General features: G+C 40.6%; 1 protein-coding gene across 1 annotated transcript in view; it reads right to left on the bottom strand.

Moving 5' to 3' along the window:
• CORO2A (coronin 2A) overlaps positions 1–9226 on the bottom strand; it is a 73557-nt gene extending 64331 nt beyond the window's left edge. The window contains exon 1 of the mRNA XM_081941686.1: positions 8892–9226. Coding sequence (XP_081797812.1) covers positions 8892–8906 — 15 coding nt within the window. The 5' untranslated portion in view covers positions 8907–9226. The remainder of the gene's footprint in view (positions 1–8891) is intronic.
• Between the last annotated feature and the right edge of the window lie 8655 nt (positions 9227–17881).

A 17881-nucleotide genomic window follows, 5' to 3' on the forward strand; every position in this document is an offset into this window, starting at 1 on the left:
TTCAACGCATATGTGAAGCCACTGGGGGAGATCATCCGTGGTTTTGGGGTTGAGTATCATCTGTACGCTGATGATACCCAGCTGTACATTTCCACCCCAAACCACCCCAATGAGGCTGTCGAAATGATGTCCCGGTGTTTGGAAGCCGTACGGGTCTGGATGGGGGACAACAGACTCAAGCTCAACCCCTCCAAGACTGAGTGGCTGTGGTTACCGGCACCTCGGTTCAGCCAGTTGACACCATCACTGGCCATAGGGGGCGCGCAATTTGGGCGTCCTCCTAGATGCCCGGCTGTCGATGGACGACCATGTGGCAGCCGTGGCAAGCGGGGCGTTCCACCAGGTTCGCCTGGTGCGCCAATTGCGCCCCCTACTGGACCGGGATGGCCTACGCACGGTCACTCATGCGCTGGTGATGTCTCGTCTGGACTACTGCAATGCTCTCTACATGGGGCTTCCCCTGGGACGCGCCCGAAGACTACAGCTAGTCCAGAACGCAGCCGCGCGGGCCATCACGGGGAGTACTAGGTACTCCCACATAACACCTCTCCTGCGCGAGCTGCACTGGCTGCCTGTGATTTTTCGGGTGCGTTTCAAGGTGTTGATCACCATCTTTAAAGCGCTCCATGGCACAGGACCTAGCTACCTATGGGATCGCATCCTGCCGCACACATCCCTGCGACCAATTCGCTCTCACAGGGAGGGACTTCTCCTGGTGCCGTCCACCAAGCAATGCCAACGGGCGGCGCCTAGGAGTAGAGCCTTCTCTGTGATGGGCCCAACCCTCTGGAATGACCTCCCCTCCGACATCAGAACTACCACCGACTTCCGCTCCTTCCGACAAAAACTAAAGACTCACCTGTTTCGACTAGCCGGCTTGGCCCACTCATAGTTTTATTTTTACCTCCTGGCAGATATTTTTAATTGGGAATTTCTGGGGTAACTATTTTAAAACTAATTCTTTGGGGTATTTTTAGGGGTCGTTTTTTAAATATTTTATTTTAAATGCTTTACTTGAATGTACAGTTTTTATAATCTCCTCCATCTAAGCATTTAAGTATTTAAATATTTAAGTATTTGTGTATTTATGTATTCCTTTTATGTATTCCATTGACTGTACACCGCCCCGAGTCCCTTTTGGGAGAGGGGGCGGTCTAGAAATATGAATAAAGTAAGTAAGTAAGTAAAGTGTGAAAAACAGGCATGTCATTTGAACAATCACTAAGTAAATGGTTGTAAGTTTAGAACTACCTGTAGAAGCCACCAAAGAATTAATTAAAGCTGCTCCATTTTAATTAGGAATAGGTTTTTTTGGGGAGGTACTAAGACTGGCATATACATATGTCAGCAACATTTTCCATTTATTTTATCATTCAAAAAAACCTTCTATATTGTATTATCGCAATGGTCCCAATATAACAGTGGAGGGTTGCAGGTGGTATGCCCCGGTACGGGCGTACCGGTGCCTGCCGGGAGCACCGAGTACTGTTCCAGTACGGTGCTCTGGAGGGTATTTGAACTCTTTGGAGCTTCTGCGCACGGAGGATACGGCGCTTGTGCGATGCTCCGCCGAGCAGCTGGAGCATTGCAGAGGCGTTGGCAGAGGTAAGGACGCATGTTTATACTGTGCATGTGTGCGCACATGTGCATGTGGGAGACACCGGGCCCCATTGCACCGTACCGGTTGCACCGGGATCCGGAACCCACCACTGCAATATAAGTATTTCCAAATGAGAACGCCACAACATTTTCAAAGCAGCTTTGGACCTCTAGAATCCCATACTTGTCAGGTGATTTCATCAAGTAAACTAATTTACTTCTAGCTCAGTCACAGTGCATCTGAAACTTTTTGTCCCTAAAAAATTGTGGCTCTATATTGTTTGCAATATGTCTGTTTCTCAATGCTCATAAACTGCTGCTTCATCATATTTGACATTTTTATCAACACCCTTTTTGCAACAACCACTTTGGGTTTTGTTTTATTTTGTTTGTTCTATTATTTTGTTATTTAATTTTATTATTTTATTGTCCATATGACTAGACAAATTCATGGAATGTGAAATAAAGGAAGAGACTGGGGAAGAGGGCACAGACATTTTTTTTTTTTTTTGGTTTAATGGGGTGAGAGTGAAGAAAGTTTTCTTACTACAGGGCTAGTGGTGACTCAAAGGTAGAATAATCTTTGTTTTTTTTGTTTTTTGTTCTCAGTCTAACAATTTGTGATCATCTTTGAAGAGAAGGGGAGTGGAAATTGTAGTGAAACGGAAGTGTTTTAGTTTACGCTTTACTTTATTTTCTTACAGTTGGAGTAATACATTTTCCAGAAGGACCATAATTAAATTAGACGGGCGCTGTGAGGGAGTGGATTGTTTGGTTTTTTTTTTAAATAAGAGGGCAATCATTGCCAAAGTCTCTGTCTCCATTTTGATAATTAAATCAATCCGAAAAGAAGATAACATACAGCGAGTCATTCATTACTCAGTCAATCCGTTTAGAACGTACTTTTCCAGAAAAAGGAAAACAGCTATTCTAGGAACTTGCCTATTTCCACAATTTTCTTGATCTTCCACCTTGGTCTTCTTCTATCTTCCCAACAGAGACAAACATGTCATTGCTGACCAAGAACCTAAGATTTCCTCAACAGGCCCAGCCCACAACATTGTAAAACGGCAACATCAGCAGTGGTTTTTCAATCACAGCAACAATCAGGGAATCGGCATTTTTCCTTTGTTTACCACAGAGCCAGCTGTGCTTAGAGCTGGTACAGATTAATAGACAGGGATCTAAATAATGAAACATGAAATCATGTAACATGATCCACAGCTACAAGCACAATATCCACTCCAACATGATCAACCGCCAACTCACACCTACAAAATAGGTGTGTACAGGTAGTAATCCCTACAAAACAGTGAAAGGAATGTTGGAAGGATGTAGGTTGAGGTCTTTCTTTATCTTTAACAATGACTTTACAGTGACTATGTTATCTTCCATGTATTGAACTGCAATTTCCAACATTTTTGATCTTTGAACCAGCCTATATCTGTGGCTGCAACTGCTGAGACCTCTGATTTAAAAAGATCTGGAACAGCAAGTTACAGATTTCCCATTATCTAACATGACATTTAACCAGCACCTGAAACCTGACCTGGATTAACACAACATGCTGATCTTTGGCATGGTGTGCTTGGTGTTCACTTTGAGTATAGGAAGCCAGTCAACAGAAAATATGCCACAAATCCTAGTTAAGTAAATCATAGTGTCAGGCCTGGAAGCCATCTTTTGCATTGGGCCTTCAGTCCTGCTACACTTAATGCTGTGGGAAAATGGGAGGGGGAATTATATGGAGTATGGGGGATATATAGTCTAAATAGCATTCCTTCCTCAGAGAGTCAAGGACATCTTGTCCTGCACCTGGAGTGGTGTGACTGGGAGGCATCTCCAGTTGGGACTGGGTCTGATTGGGCCATGTGACGGACATGTGGGGGCTGGGCAGGGACTTGAACTTTCAATTGGGTGGGGAAAACCTGGAAGCTTTCAGATTTGGGTTTTCCCAGATGTGCCAATACGACATCTTTAATAAAATGGAACTTTGAGGGAACTCAAGCCTCTTCTTTCGTTAGAGGTGTTACTTGGAACCCTGACACCTAGCCTACCACAGTGTAGAATGCAGTTTCCTCGTTTGTTAGCTGTCCCATAACTACTGCAACCCTTCCTACCATAACCTATGCTATTTCCACATATTAGCAGGGAAGCAGGAATTGCCAAAAATGAATTCCCAACCTTTAAAACCAATAGTTCATTTTGCAAAACTGTCGTTGGCTACAATTCTATATATCTTGCACCAGATAGGTTCCTTAATAGTAAGTCATTTCATAACCAAGGCCAGCCTGTGAATACTGCAATAATGTTATATCCCATCCCTTAATTTTGACAGACAGGGGGGGAAAGCATGGAAAGAAAAACACTCAGTGACAAATATAAACACAATGGTTTGGTTCCCCAGTTCAATCCTTGGTGTCTCCAGGTTATTTATTCATTTGTTCGATTTATATTCTGCCTTTATCCTGGTTACAAAAGACCCCTGAAGCTGTGACATTCTGCTGCTGGTCACATTAACCGGAACAGAACTAGCTGAAGAATTCATATATTTAAGTAAACAGACAAACTCTATTGAAATCTCCACAATTCACTACCCATGTTGTATTGTGGATGTAATACACTATTATACAGAGAGCAAAGGAGCAACCTAGAGTAAACTCAAGCCCAGTACAGCACATAATTGGCTAACTGTTGTAAGAACCAGCAATGTACACAATCAATGAAATCGAGTTTGACAGCCCTAGATTACAGGTAATATTGTAATCCAAGGGTGTCAAACTCAATTTCATTGAGGGGCGCATCAGGGTTGTGTTTGAACTGGAGGGACTGGGGTGTGTGGCCAGCTTGATATCACTCGTGTCGGGGGCGCCTGTGGCCTGAGCGGTCTCCCAGCGAAAATGGGCTCCCAAGCTCTGTTTTCAGCTGCAACAGCCTTCTGCAGCCTCTGTCACTTTAAAAAGAGGTCCAGGGAGGAGAGGGCCACAGTCCTTGAGTTTGACACCCCTGCTGAAATCCAATACAATGTCACAATACAATATTCACTATATATATATTATTTCCAAAAAATAAAAAAGTCCAAGAGACAAGACCAAAGTCCAAACCACAATCAAGAAAACAGAAATATATCAGAACTCAATAAAACTGCTGCTGAAACAGGGAGTTGTCCCTACTGTTCTTCTCTAGAAGGATCCAATTTTCATAAATCACAGCAACTCCTAATATTCAGGATCCATCAATTGGAAATTCACTTTTGGATATACTCCAAGCTTGCTAGTTCACAGGGCCATCCTCTTTTCTATAACATATAACCACATTTTTTATGTCCCAGTGTTTCTCTCGAATAAACATGATTGTACTTTCCAAAGGATGACACAATGTGATTTCATAATTAACCACTTGATAATTTGAGCTTCAGAAAGACATGGAAACTTTTAAAGAAAATAGCTCTATCTATGATAATTAATAAATAGGAAAGTTCCGCACTGCACTCCAGGGGATGAAACATCAACACACAATACAATACAATAGCAGAGTTGGAAGGGACCTTGGAAGTCTTCTAGTCCAACCCCCTGCCTAGGCAGGAAACCCTATAGGGCCTATACCATTTCAGACAAACGGCTATTCAACATCTTCTTAAAGACTTCCAGTGTTGGGGCATTCACAACTTCTGGAGGCAAGCTGTTCCACTATTAATTGTTCTAATAGTCAGGAAGTTTCTCCTCAGTTCTAAGTTGCTTCTCTCCTTGATTAGTTTCCACCCATTGCTTCTCGTTCTACCCTCAGGTGCCTTGGAGAATAGTTTGACTCCCTCTTCTTTGTGGCAACACCTGAGATATTAGAACACTGCTATCATGTCTCCCCTAGTCCTTCTTTTCATTAAACTAGACATACCCAGTTCCTGCAACCGTTCTTCATATGTTTTAGTCTCCAGACCCCTAATCATCTTTGCTGCTCTTCCCACTCTAGTGGCCAAAGATGAAAAAGTATTGTGCCTTTGCTACTGTGGCACCCAGACTCTGAAGAAGCCACCCAATCAATGCTGACACTCTATTTTTTAAAACACTGCATCCAAATCAGATTTTTGTCTAGACATTTGAAACTAATTTATTAAGATGATTGATGTGTGCTGAATATTTGATGTGTTTGCTGCCTTTAATTGATTTAGTTGATGTTTTTTTTAAATTTTATTTTACTAAACATCCCACTAGGATTTTAAAACATGTTTAAAATACTGCCTGGTGACTATGAAATGAAGAATATGATTCAAATATTTTAATGATATTAAACAGTTAAATGGCACTACTTTTGTGGCTTTAATAATAATTTATACTATAATAATATCCAGCTTGCCACTGATAACTTAGCAAGTACATGGTTAAGATACAGCTCAGTCTTTGATCCATACCTCCAAAGGCAACAGAACTTTCTTGATTCTAGCAGAATTCAGAAAATCCTTAGGGCTAGCCTAGTTCAATTGTCAAGAATAATAGGGGCTCCTCCCTACGGGTCCCCCTCTTTACTACATCTCTGGAGGGAGGTGGAATTATGCAAGTTCCATGTGGATCTTGAGCAAGCCAAACATTACTGATTTATGCTAGTCTGAAAGTATTAGCAAGTTTAGCACTGACATGACAGAAACCATTATACAAATCTGGTAAGAGTCCTCATACTAAGGTCTCTTTTCTCTCTGTTATGTCCAGATCTGCAACTATCGTAGCTGGGAAAACAAAACATCTGGAATTGCCTAGGCTGACATCAAGTAACCATGAAAAATTGTATTATCTGTAGCTACTTCAGAAAACTGGAACACCCTTCCCCTTGAGGATTACTGAGTTCAATCCTGAGCAATTTCCAGAAATACTGTTTGAACAGATGATGACATATGTGGATAAACTGAAGTGAAGCCTTCTGCAATGTGTCTTCCAAACCCTACAGATTATGGTTTATGGGACTGAAGGCCAATATTTCTGGAGGAGAGGATATGAAGAGAATAAGGATAATAATGGAGATGAATGACTGAGTCTCATTTCTGTCACAATGATGAAGCCTTGCTATTCTACCCCTGCATCAGAACAGTTGCTCGGAATCTATAAAAAACAAGCACAGACAACAGATGGGCCAAAAGAAGAGCTGAAGGAGCAGGGAGTTTGAAAAAGGTGGTTTGGGGATCTGAAAAAGCAGCTGGCCAAGAATCACGAAGGAGCAGTAGGAATTCAAGAAATGAAGGTTCAACTTCATAAACAACATATTTTGATGTAAACATCTAAGCTTTATTTATCAAAGACTTTACTGGATTGCTGTATCATGTTCTGAGAATGGTTATTATTGTGCCATCAGCCTCTAGAAGTAGGACATGTAAAGAAAAAGAGGGGTGAGAACATAGTATGTCTTAACAAAGAAAGAAATTAATATTTCTTGGATCCATTACTGAAGTTCCAGTTAATTGCAGGAAGTGGTAAAGAGTAAATGTAGTAGGTAGCTGTTACCTTCATATTTTGCTTATGAGCTTCATGAAGAAGTGCTCAGTGCTGGAACTAATATGTTGGGCTAAACAGAGACCAAGTCATCATTTCAAGGTTCAAATAAGTCGCATGTTTTCCAATGCTGCTAAGTGTCACCTGACCGTTAATAATCACCTCCAAAGACTCTAAACAAGGTCTCTCTTTCGACAACTACCTGATACCCACAAGCTTCTCATAGCACAAAAATATTTTTCATCATCTATAAATTATAAACATCATTCGTGTGAGTCTTTCTTTTAGTAAAAGTCTCATTACAATTTTTTTTTAAAAAAGCAATCCTTTTGCACACTTCAGTTTAGCTTCTTTGGACCCAGGGACAAAGTCACATCAACATTCCTTCTGCACGAAAACCCCAGGGCAAAGGCAGAGCAATAAACACATTCTGCTGCATTCGTCAACAGCTCTATCTATACCTCCAACAAATCCCATTATTTAGATCAGCCTTCCTCTGGTCTCCCTCAAATATGTCAATGAAACGTCTTTAAAGGAAGGAGGAGGAGGAGAAAGAGAAGTGGATGTAGTACTGTATTTTTATTTACAACTGTTTACACGGTTTGCAAGCCACTTTGGGAAAACTGTTATCCCGAAAGCTGGGATATAACCGTAATAAGCAAATTCTCTTCCCAGCCACATATCTCTGCTGGTTTGGGATTATGCAAATTGTAGTCTGACACATCTAAGAGGTACTTGGTGGGAGAAAAGTTTCTCTACCAGCCATATACTAAACAGAGAACCTAATTTTGCAAAATAAATAAATAAATAAATAAAAATTAAGCAGGATATTTAAAATGGGAAAATATATCAGCATTAAATCTCATTTTGTTGACCTAATCACTGAACCAGCTGGCCAAGGCTATCCATCAGCTAGCATTCCCTTTTTTTAAAGTTCTGGAAATAAGCCAATATTTCAACATTCAAGATATGTCCATGAAAGCTACAGTCCTTTTTTTGTTAAATTGTGATAGAAAAAGGAGAGTTTACTTCCAATATGAAAGGATTTTTCACTGGCTGTTTACCTGGAGGAAATTCTTACCTTGCCATAGGCAATGGTGCAAAGGATAGCTACCAGTCTGAAAAGCAATGAACAGACTGCCAGCAGAGCCCAACTTCACTTAATTCCCTGCTCCACCCAATTCAAGAAACCTCAGCAAACTATGACCCTCTTTACTTCCTGATGCTAGAAACAAATGTTATTCATCTCCAAGCACAACCATGTTGAAAAATAAACTCTAGTTCTTATCAGAGCTGCAAAAATGCAGATACAGATCAATGCGTCTAATTGATTGATCTAATTTCTGGACTATAATAGAAAATATGTCTTTCTTTTCCAGGAAGAGAAACATTTCTTACCCAAGAACTTCCTGGTAGACAGTTTCTCTTAAGTCTAGAAAAGGCTGGGATGAGGAAACTACCACAAAATAAGACCCATATTTTTGTGATAACCGCAGGGACCATAGCTGTCAAATATATGTAAATTCAATGTCAGGATTTTCTCTTGATTGTTTTCCTCACCCCGCCCTTCAGATGCAAAATGATGCAGTCTTGTCCACCTCGTGAATATCGGTCAGTTGCAGGAGCAGAAGCTCTTTCTGACTTAACAATTATTATTATAGCGCACCAAGAATATTATATCTACAGAGTATTATAAGAGAGGTGTGAAATCGGCCGCTCTTGTTTACAGCCCGCAAAAAAAATAAAAAATAAGCAGTTTAATTCAAGAGTAGGTTCATCGTCTTAGTTCCTCCTTTTTTTGCAACGGTTTCCTACCTTCGTGACGGTCATGCAGGCTGGATTTTATTTTTAAAAAAATGTTTTATGTTGGGTGCCCGTCTGGTACCAGTCTTGTCTTTCTGCAGCAAAGATCTCAGGCGATCCCGTCTGCACCACACCTCCGCCTGCGCTTTCTCTCCCCTTACAGGTGTCGCTGCGCGTTCAAAGAATCCCGTTCATTCATTATACTGCGCCTGGAGACGCAGCTTCGTATGCAAAGCACCGCAAGACGCCAGTTTAAAAGGGGGGGGGAATCAGGGAAGAGTCTTTTTTTTTTTAATCTCCCACCCGCTTCTTCTTTTTTTTTTAAAGACAGCCTGTTCTAATAGGAAAGATCCGCCCGCTTGCAGCAAGCGCGCTCGATAGGCAGGGCGCACGCTTGCGAAGTCACTGCGGAACACACACACACACACACACACACAAACGCGAGCGAGCGAGCCAGCTGGGAGTGAGAGGGAAAGCGGGTGGGCGGAGCCAGAGGAGAAAGAAACCAAAGGCCGCTTTCTCGCCCTTCCCCTCCTCTTTTGTGCGCGAGCGAGACGCTCTGACGGGGAGGGCGAGGGCACTGCGGCCGAGGGAGGGGGAGGCAGGTTGGGGAGACCTTGACCCCTTTGCGAGGAAAGCGGCCTTCTCCAGAAAAGGCGCTTGGTTTGGGCAGACGCTTTCAGGAATACGTTAAAAAAAAAAACAATTTTGCAGCTGAGAATGACACACGTTCACACGCGCGCGCGACTTAGAAATAAGAGCCACGCAGAAGATTTTGCAGTTTCCGAAGTCAGTTCTCCACAGGGCTTTCTTTCCTGTTGGCATCGCTGTGCGGTTTCTGCCCCGCTATGTCAATGCTTTGCCATTGTCTGTTTTGCAGAGCTTGTTAAAAATAAAACAAGACTTTGTTTGGGGGTCTCCCATCCAAGGCTGCCCTTTGCTTCTTATCTAATCATGCACAAGGTTATTGATTTCAGTATTCCTGGATTGGTTAATTATGAAGAGGAAAATAAGGGTAATCCGTGCAATCCCAATCTGCCACTGTTAGGTTGCCCATTTTCGTATTCTGAATTTTCCCTGGGCCTTGGTTATAACTTTCCTAGCCCTAAGAACTAGGCGTTTCTTTAATGTGCTGTCTCAGGACTGTGAAGGAACTTTAATTAAATACAAAACAGGCTCTGATGCTGCTTAAAACATTAATAAACTTTTACATATTCTAAATGGGGGATTTTGTAGATCTCCATTGAATGGAAACTCTACCATTATCATCACCTCCAAATCTGGCCTGAGTCATATAGGCACGCTCCTGCCCTGAGCAGGGGGTTAGACTAGAAGATCTTGTAGGAAGCTCCCTCTCTCCAGATTAAAATATTTGTTATTCTTAATATTAAAAGAGGCAAGAAACATGCTCTTAAAAGCAGAAAGCAGCCCCAGTCTTCCTGCCTCCAGTAGATGCCTAAAGTCTTTGGAGATGGATATTTTGTGCCCATTAATAAATCTAGGCCAGCCTATTCATTAACAAGTTCCCTCAAGAGCTCCCTCAGAAGGGATTAAAGGTAGATAAACAAAAATTCTATATTCCCCACCCAGGTCTAAAGACGGGACATGACCTTTGGGACATAATAAGATTTACCCACCACCATTATAATAGCAAAAGACAGAAGGCTCACTACATTGCACAACCTCCTGGAGCATCTCAATCATCCTGTAAAGATTCATCCACTCGCTCAGCCGTTTGGTCAGCCACCCCAGAAACATTGCTGCTGTCACTGAAATTTCTGGAAACCAAATAAACCAGATTTTTCTTCCTACAATCTCCATGGTGCCTTCCAGGCCTGCCATTCTATGATTGTTTTAAACATCTCCCTCCCCATTGCCCTGCTGATCATACCTCCCTAACTAACTCAGAGTCTTGCTAAATGGAATACAGCACTTGTTGGAGACTGGAGTGGTTGGAATTAGGAACTTCCATGTTTTACTTCTCTTTTAGCCGTGTACTCATTATTTTTTTAAATATCTGGAGTTTTACTTCTCCTTTACCTCCTCCACTTCCTCTGTGAAGTATCTGGATGTTTGAAACTGGCATGCACCAGCCGAGCTATTCATTTGATGTGGCTTTGCAGCTGAAGAGATGGGTGTTTCATTTTTCATTTGAGGCCCTGCCCAGAAATTCTACAGGAAAACTCCCAAGAAGTTAGTTCAGAATTGCTACCTGGGAATAGCTTCATCTTGAGAATAGAGCTTCCTATCTTGTGGCAGGAAAGCCATTGTGAACTGGGCATTCATCTTAACCAAAGAAAGCTGAAATATACAGCAACAATGTGAGTGTGCAAGAATGGCATTTTCCCCAATTTATTAAGCAAGTAAGCCTCCTCCTAATGACTGTAGAATATTCAGCTGGTTGCACACAAGCTCATTTCTGAAGGGCATTTGCTTTTAAATCCTAAAGCTGTTTGAAATCATATTTAATCCCTTGAACATGTCATCATATTAAGTGATGTTTTTTCAACATGTATGTAGGCAAATATAAATTGATTATGGATCTAATGTCTTGATTTTCATCCATTTACCACACCATCCAGTCCTTCCTTGTTTCATTTTTAAAATTGATTTTTTAAAAGTCCAGTCCCCTCTTAAAATGTCAATTTGTTCAGTTAACTGTTATCACTGAGATAAGCCCACTTAAAAAATTACAGCCTTACATCTCAGACTATTTAAGTTATTCTTACTTTTTTCCACCTTAATACAAAAAATACTTTAAATAATATTTTAGTAATATGAATATTAAATATTTTAGGTTCTCATGCTAGCATCCAGTTAAGGGGGGAAAATCTAATGAAAGCATCACTGGCCATTTTTCGTGAAAACTTTGTAAATGCTTTATAAATATATATCCATTTAAATGTGTAATTAATATTATCAGTTTGAACTCCTGTATTTTATTTTAGAGAAGCAATTCCCAAACTCACTAGCTGCTTATTGACGCCTTCATGAAGTTTCCTATTGTTCATCAACCCAAAAACATTTATTAATATGAAAATAATTATTAAATACTACTTTAACTAATAGTACTATGGAGAAAAATCAGTGTAGAAACGATAGTCCCGTTTATTCTTGGAAGTCAATATCAAGCACTTTGGATAATACTGTTTTAGACAATGTCCTTCAGCTTCCCATGTAATTAATTTGTGGCATTTAGGCCAGGTCGTGAGACAAATAAGTAGAGAAATGTATTTTAATCTACTTTATATCTACAATAGTTTCAATAACTTTCAATGATCTTAATCTTGCAAGTCATCCTTGCTTCCACTATGTCTATACACCAGTTCATACATTGTCTTTTTTCTTCCATCTTCTTGCCCCTATTTGAAGATCTCAATTTTATGCATATTTGAGATGCTCAGGCTTCCCCTTTCTTCCTCCTCCCCCTTCCCCTCTTTCTTCATGTATTTGTCCTGCAATTTGATCCTTTTTCATTCCAGGTGAGAAGCACCAGGACACATCTTTCAGCCTAGGAGCAAACTCTTATCGGGAAAAATTTTCACAAAACATATTGAGATTTCATAAATGAAAACAACAAATTACAAACATATTTAATACTCTAAATGTTACTCTTTGTGTGTTGCTGTTTTATAAAAGTTCCATTTTGCATAAACGAGCTGCTCGGGTAACCAAAATATAAATTTTAAAAAATGCTGCTCATACTTCCTCCTTATCTGCTTCTAAGGTTTCTTGGCATTCTGGATCCCATAACCCATATGCCTTAATATCTTTATCCCCTGGTCACCTGACAAAACAGTGTGAGGGAATTGTTTTGATTGTCATTATCCAGAGACTTCACTGTAAAAATACAATAGTACCTCCTGTTAGTAAAGTGGGCCCCCAGTGTGTAGACTCAGTGCAGAAGGGGGGGGACCTGCATTGTCCTTCTCACACAAAGGGACTTCACAGGTTCCCATACCTTCCTGTTTTAAAAAATAAAATAAATCAGGAAGTATATTACCTCTATATCACTAGGAAATATCTTGGAAAAATGGGCACTGTTACTCATTTCTTAAAGAAAATTTATCAGATTCCATCCTCACATTTCTAGACCAAAATAGAAAGAATTCTTGGTGAAGTTTACACAATGGTTTACATTTAAATAGAGATTTCCTCCAAGTCAAATAGATATATAAAAGTGATTCCTTAAGTGCATTTATTGCTCCTTCAAACTTATCAGTGATAAAGTCCAAATTATACAACCACTTATCAGAAGGAGGACAAAAAGTCAAGGCTGGAGTAGCTCATATCATGAAACTTTAGTCACAATTAACATATAATTTGCCAATTCAGGGGTCTTCAAATGATAGATTCAAAATGGTTCTGACTGAATTGTTCACATTGTTCTTTTCCATTCACTCCTTCAACAAAAAGTGGTATTTAGTACCATAGAGTAGAACAGCTTTATCCAAAAAAAGTAAATTCCTCAAATTGAATACAAAGGAGAACTAGTGTGATCCATATGAGAAAAGCAAATTGGCATAAGCATTAGGGAGGATAAAAATGCTTACAGAGAACTAACAATGAAATCACATATTAGCGACAATTCTGTTTATTCAGTTATTCTCTTCTCAGGCATACTGCTATCGAAAATCATATTGCACCTTATTTGGTTGCTCTAAAGATTATGGTGTAATACATGTGAGAACAATACAGTACAATACAATACCCTCTAAATATTTTGAACTACCCGTATTTTTCGGAGTATAAGATGCACCAGAGTATAAGACGCACCAAGGCTTTGAAGAGGCAAATTAAAAAAAAATGTAGGTAGGTAGATAGATAGAGGGATAGAGAGGGAGAGAAAGAAAGAGAAATACAGTAGGTAGGTAGGTAGGTAGAGAGAGTAGGTAGGTAGGTAAAGGGAGAGAGAGAGAGAGAGAGAGAGAGAGAGAGAGAGAGAAATACAGTAGGTAGGTAGGGAGAGAGAGTGTGTAGGTAGGTAGGTAGAGGGATAGGGAGAGATAAATAGAGAGAGAAATACAGTAGATAGGTAGGGAGAGGGAGAGAGTAGGTAGGTAGGTAGAGGGATAGAGAAGTACAGTAGGTAGGTAGAGAGAGAGTGTAGGTAGGTAGGTAGGTAGGTAGGTAGGTAGGTAGGTAGGGAGAGGGAGAGAGAGAAATACAGTAGATAGGTAGGGAGAGAGAGTAGGTAGGTAGGTAGAGGGATAGAGAGAGAGAAATAGAAAGAGAGAGAGAAATACAGTAGATAGGTAGGGAGAGGGAGAGAGTAGGTAGGTAGGTAGAGGGATAGAGAAGTACAGTAGGTAGGTAGAGAGAGAGTGTAGGTAGGTAGGTAGGTAGGTAGGTAGAGGGATAGAGAGAAATAGAAAGAGAGAGAAATACAGTAGATAGGTAGGGAGAGAGAAAGGAGGTAGGTGGGTAGGTAGGTAGGTAGGTAGGTAGGTAGGTAGGTAGGTAGGGAGAGGGAGAGAGAGAGAAATACAGTAGATAGGTAGGGAGAGAGAGTAGGTAGGTAGGTAGAGGGATAGAGAGAGAAATAGAAAGAGAGAGAAATACAGTAGATAGGTAGGGAGAGGGAGAGAGTAGGTAGGTTGGTAGAGGGATAGAGAAGTACAGTAGGTAGGTAGAGAGAGAGTGTAGGTAGGTAGGTAGGTAGGTAGGTAGGTAGGTAGGTAGGTAGAGGGATAGAGAGAGAAATAAAAAGAGAGAGAAATACAGTAGATAGGTAGGGAGAGAGAAAGGAGGTAGGTAGGTAGGTAGGTAGGTAGGTAGATAGAGGGAGAGAGAGAGAAATACAGTAGATAGGTAGGGAGAGAGAGAGAATAGGTAGGTAGGTAGAGGGATAGAGAGAGAGAACTAGAAAGAGAGAGAGAAATACAGTAGATAAGTAGGGAGAGAGGGTAGGTAGGGAGGGAGAGGGATAGAGAGAAATACAGTAGGTAGATACGGAGACTGTGTGTAGATAGGTAGGTAGGTAGGTAGGTAGAGGGATAGAGAGAGAGAAATAGAAAGAGAGAGAGAAATACAGTAGATAGGTAGGGAGAGAGAGGGTAGGTAGGTAGGTAGGTAGGTAGGTAGGTAGGTAGAGGGATAGAGAGAGAGATACAGTAGATAGGTAGGGAGAGAGAGAGTAGGTAGGTAGGGAGAGAGAGGGGGAGAGAGAGAGAGAGAGAGAGAGAGAGAGAGAGAGAGAGAGAGAAATGCAATAGGTAGGTAGGGAGAAAGAGAGAGAGAGTAGGTAGGTAGGTAGATGTTTCCAGGTGTATTTATCCATGTGTTGGAGAAGGAAATCGATGAAAAACCTTAAGACTTTGTTTCTGCTGGCACAACACTTGATCAATGTAATTCTCATTAGTTAAAGAGCTTTCCAAAAGAAAACTTTTTGCACTCTGCAAACCTCGGAAAAATGACCCGTTTTCTTCAAATTAAAGGCATGAATAGCCTTAGGGGGGCTTGCAGAATGCTCCGGGTAGGGGGGGGGCAAAATGAGCAAAAAATGGCCCGTTTTTCACAAAACAGGCCTGTTTTTTGACGAAAAAATTGCATGCATAAGGCTTATAGAATGCTGCTGGGGGCTGGGGGGGAAATGGCCCATTTTTTGCTTATTTCTGCCCTCCCCAGCCCCAGGAGCTCTCTGAAAGCCTCCATAAGGGTATGCACAGCCATTTTGGTGAAGGGGCGGGGCTTCGGGAGGCAAAAAAATGCTGTATTCGATGTATAAGACGCACCCAGATTTTCAGCCTCTTTTTTGAGGAAAAAAGGTGTATCTTACAGTCAGAAAAATACGGTATAACCTTGGATTGAATTGAGTTGTAGTCTACTCATCTAGGAGATTGGGTTGTCTTGAGTTTTAAGGAAAATACATACAATTATTAAATAGTGTTACAAAGGGTTGAAATAAACAGGTCAACAAAACCAGTGGTTGAAAAGTTTTTAAAATTATTAGTGTCTCTGGTTGATTCTAAAACCTCTCAATACCTGTCTCAAAACCTCCGTCTTTGGGGTCAGCAAAATAAGGCCCTAGGTCAAGATAAAGAATAGTACATTATTAACCTTGGTAAAGATGGGTTATGTTAAATAGTAGCATTTATTTTGGTAGCTATCAACTTGCTACTTACTGGCAAGGATGATGATTTATTTAGCTCTGTGTATGCAAACAAAGAGAAATCAATGAACTATTGTAAGGATAGCTTGTTCCTAATACTGGTGTTAGCTATTACAGTGCCAGTTTCTGTTTCCAGGTCAAGGACTTATGGAAGACATCTGAAAAAGTCTACAGGGAGTCAGATTTGTTCTCCTCTGCTTTAGCTCTCATATCACATGAAGCTGGATTTAGATTGCAAATCTAAAAGCATACTCTGAAATTCTGGGTGTTTCCCACAAAAGTTTGAAAGATCTCCTGGGAGAACATCTCAGGTCTCAAATAGTACCATTACTGTATTTGTAGAAGCAGACTTGTGTGTCTTTGAAGCCAAGGAAATGCACACTAGACTAGACCATTCTGTCCCAATTCTTTCTAATAACAAAGGAAAGAATTAAACCTGCATAAAATAGTCAGATGTTATTAAAAGCAGTAGCAGTAGCTGGGGACTCAGAGGTAACAAAAATTAAACCTTCAACCAGGGCAGAATGTGACTGTACAGGTAGTAAAGGACATGAGTTATTTAATATATGTAACATCACTGCTTTGTCAGCTACATTGATTGCCAGTATGTTTTTAGGTATAATTCAAGGTGCTAGTTATCATATTTAGAGCCCTTCATGGATTGGGGCTGGGTTATCTTACAGACTATCTTCTCCTTGGTGTTTCTGCCCATTCAATTCAATCAGGCAGGTTGGGCATGCTGTGGTCCCTCAGCCAAGGAATATTGACTGGCAAGAACCAAGACACATGCCTTTTCTGCCATAGCCCTTGCCCTCTGGAATATTCTGTCTTCGAATATCAGCATAATCCTGGCCATCCTGATCTTTTACAAGGCTGTGATGACTTGGTTGTATGCCCAACCTTGGCCCTGAGTCAGTTAAGGGCCCATTTCCCGCCTGTATTAACATCCATAATAACAGTTTTACTTGATGCCATATATTCCAATTGTGTACTCTTTCAATTGTTTTTAGTTGTTTTTTTATGTTTTATGATGTATGCTGCCCATAATTACTTGTTGAGATGAGCAGCTATTGAAATAAAATAAGTAAATTAAGTACTAAAGGATTATTCCTAGCAATGTGTGTATACCAAATTCTTGCTATATTACCTACAGACTTTGCTTAACGATAAAATCCAAGGTAGTCTGCTGAACCCTTGAAATCCCAGACCAAATTTGTCTGTTTTATCTAGTCAGGTGGAAACCTTTTTTCCCCCACTTTGCGTTTCTGTGCAGGATGCGGTGCTCTTCAATGGTGTTCATAAATCTTAGATGATGGGGGATGCTATCAGATTTGCAAGCGACCCAAACATGGGGAGAAATGCTAACAACTAAGAAGATACGCTCAGGGTTTAAAAGTATCATGACAGGTTTAACATTGGGCCTTTGCAACAAGATGCAATTCGATGATATTCAGGAAAAATCAGATGGAAAGTTATAAGGTAGTGATCTGTGGATCAAAAAGGCTGAGAGGGGCTTAGTTCCTCCTAGTGCTAGTATAACACCTCAGCCACTACAACATTCTGACTCTTCTTTCTTATAGAAGGCAAAGACAGCATATTAGAGAAAAACGGGGGTTATTGTTTTGGCCTCTCACACATGCAGTATAATTTAAATAGAATCATTTTAGCACCACACAACACCACTTCAGGGCACCAATAGTAATACATTCAAATAGTCACCAAAGCTAAAAGAACGTATATAGAGTCAGAATAGAGACATCTGATGTCTTCATGCCTCTTGAAAAAAAATTCAGATTTTTAATCTTATCCTTATGGTAGGTTTTTTAGGTAACTACGTAGAGTTCCAATGATGAGCACAAGAGGTCACGGCAACACTTTCCAGGTTGGCAAC

Source organism: Natrix helvetica (assembly GCF_964273705.1).
Source record: "Natrix helvetica genome assembly, chromosome: 2".
In the NCBI taxonomy this organism is placed as follows: Eukaryota; Metazoa; Chordata; class Lepidosauria; order Squamata; family Natricidae; genus Natrix; species Natrix helvetica.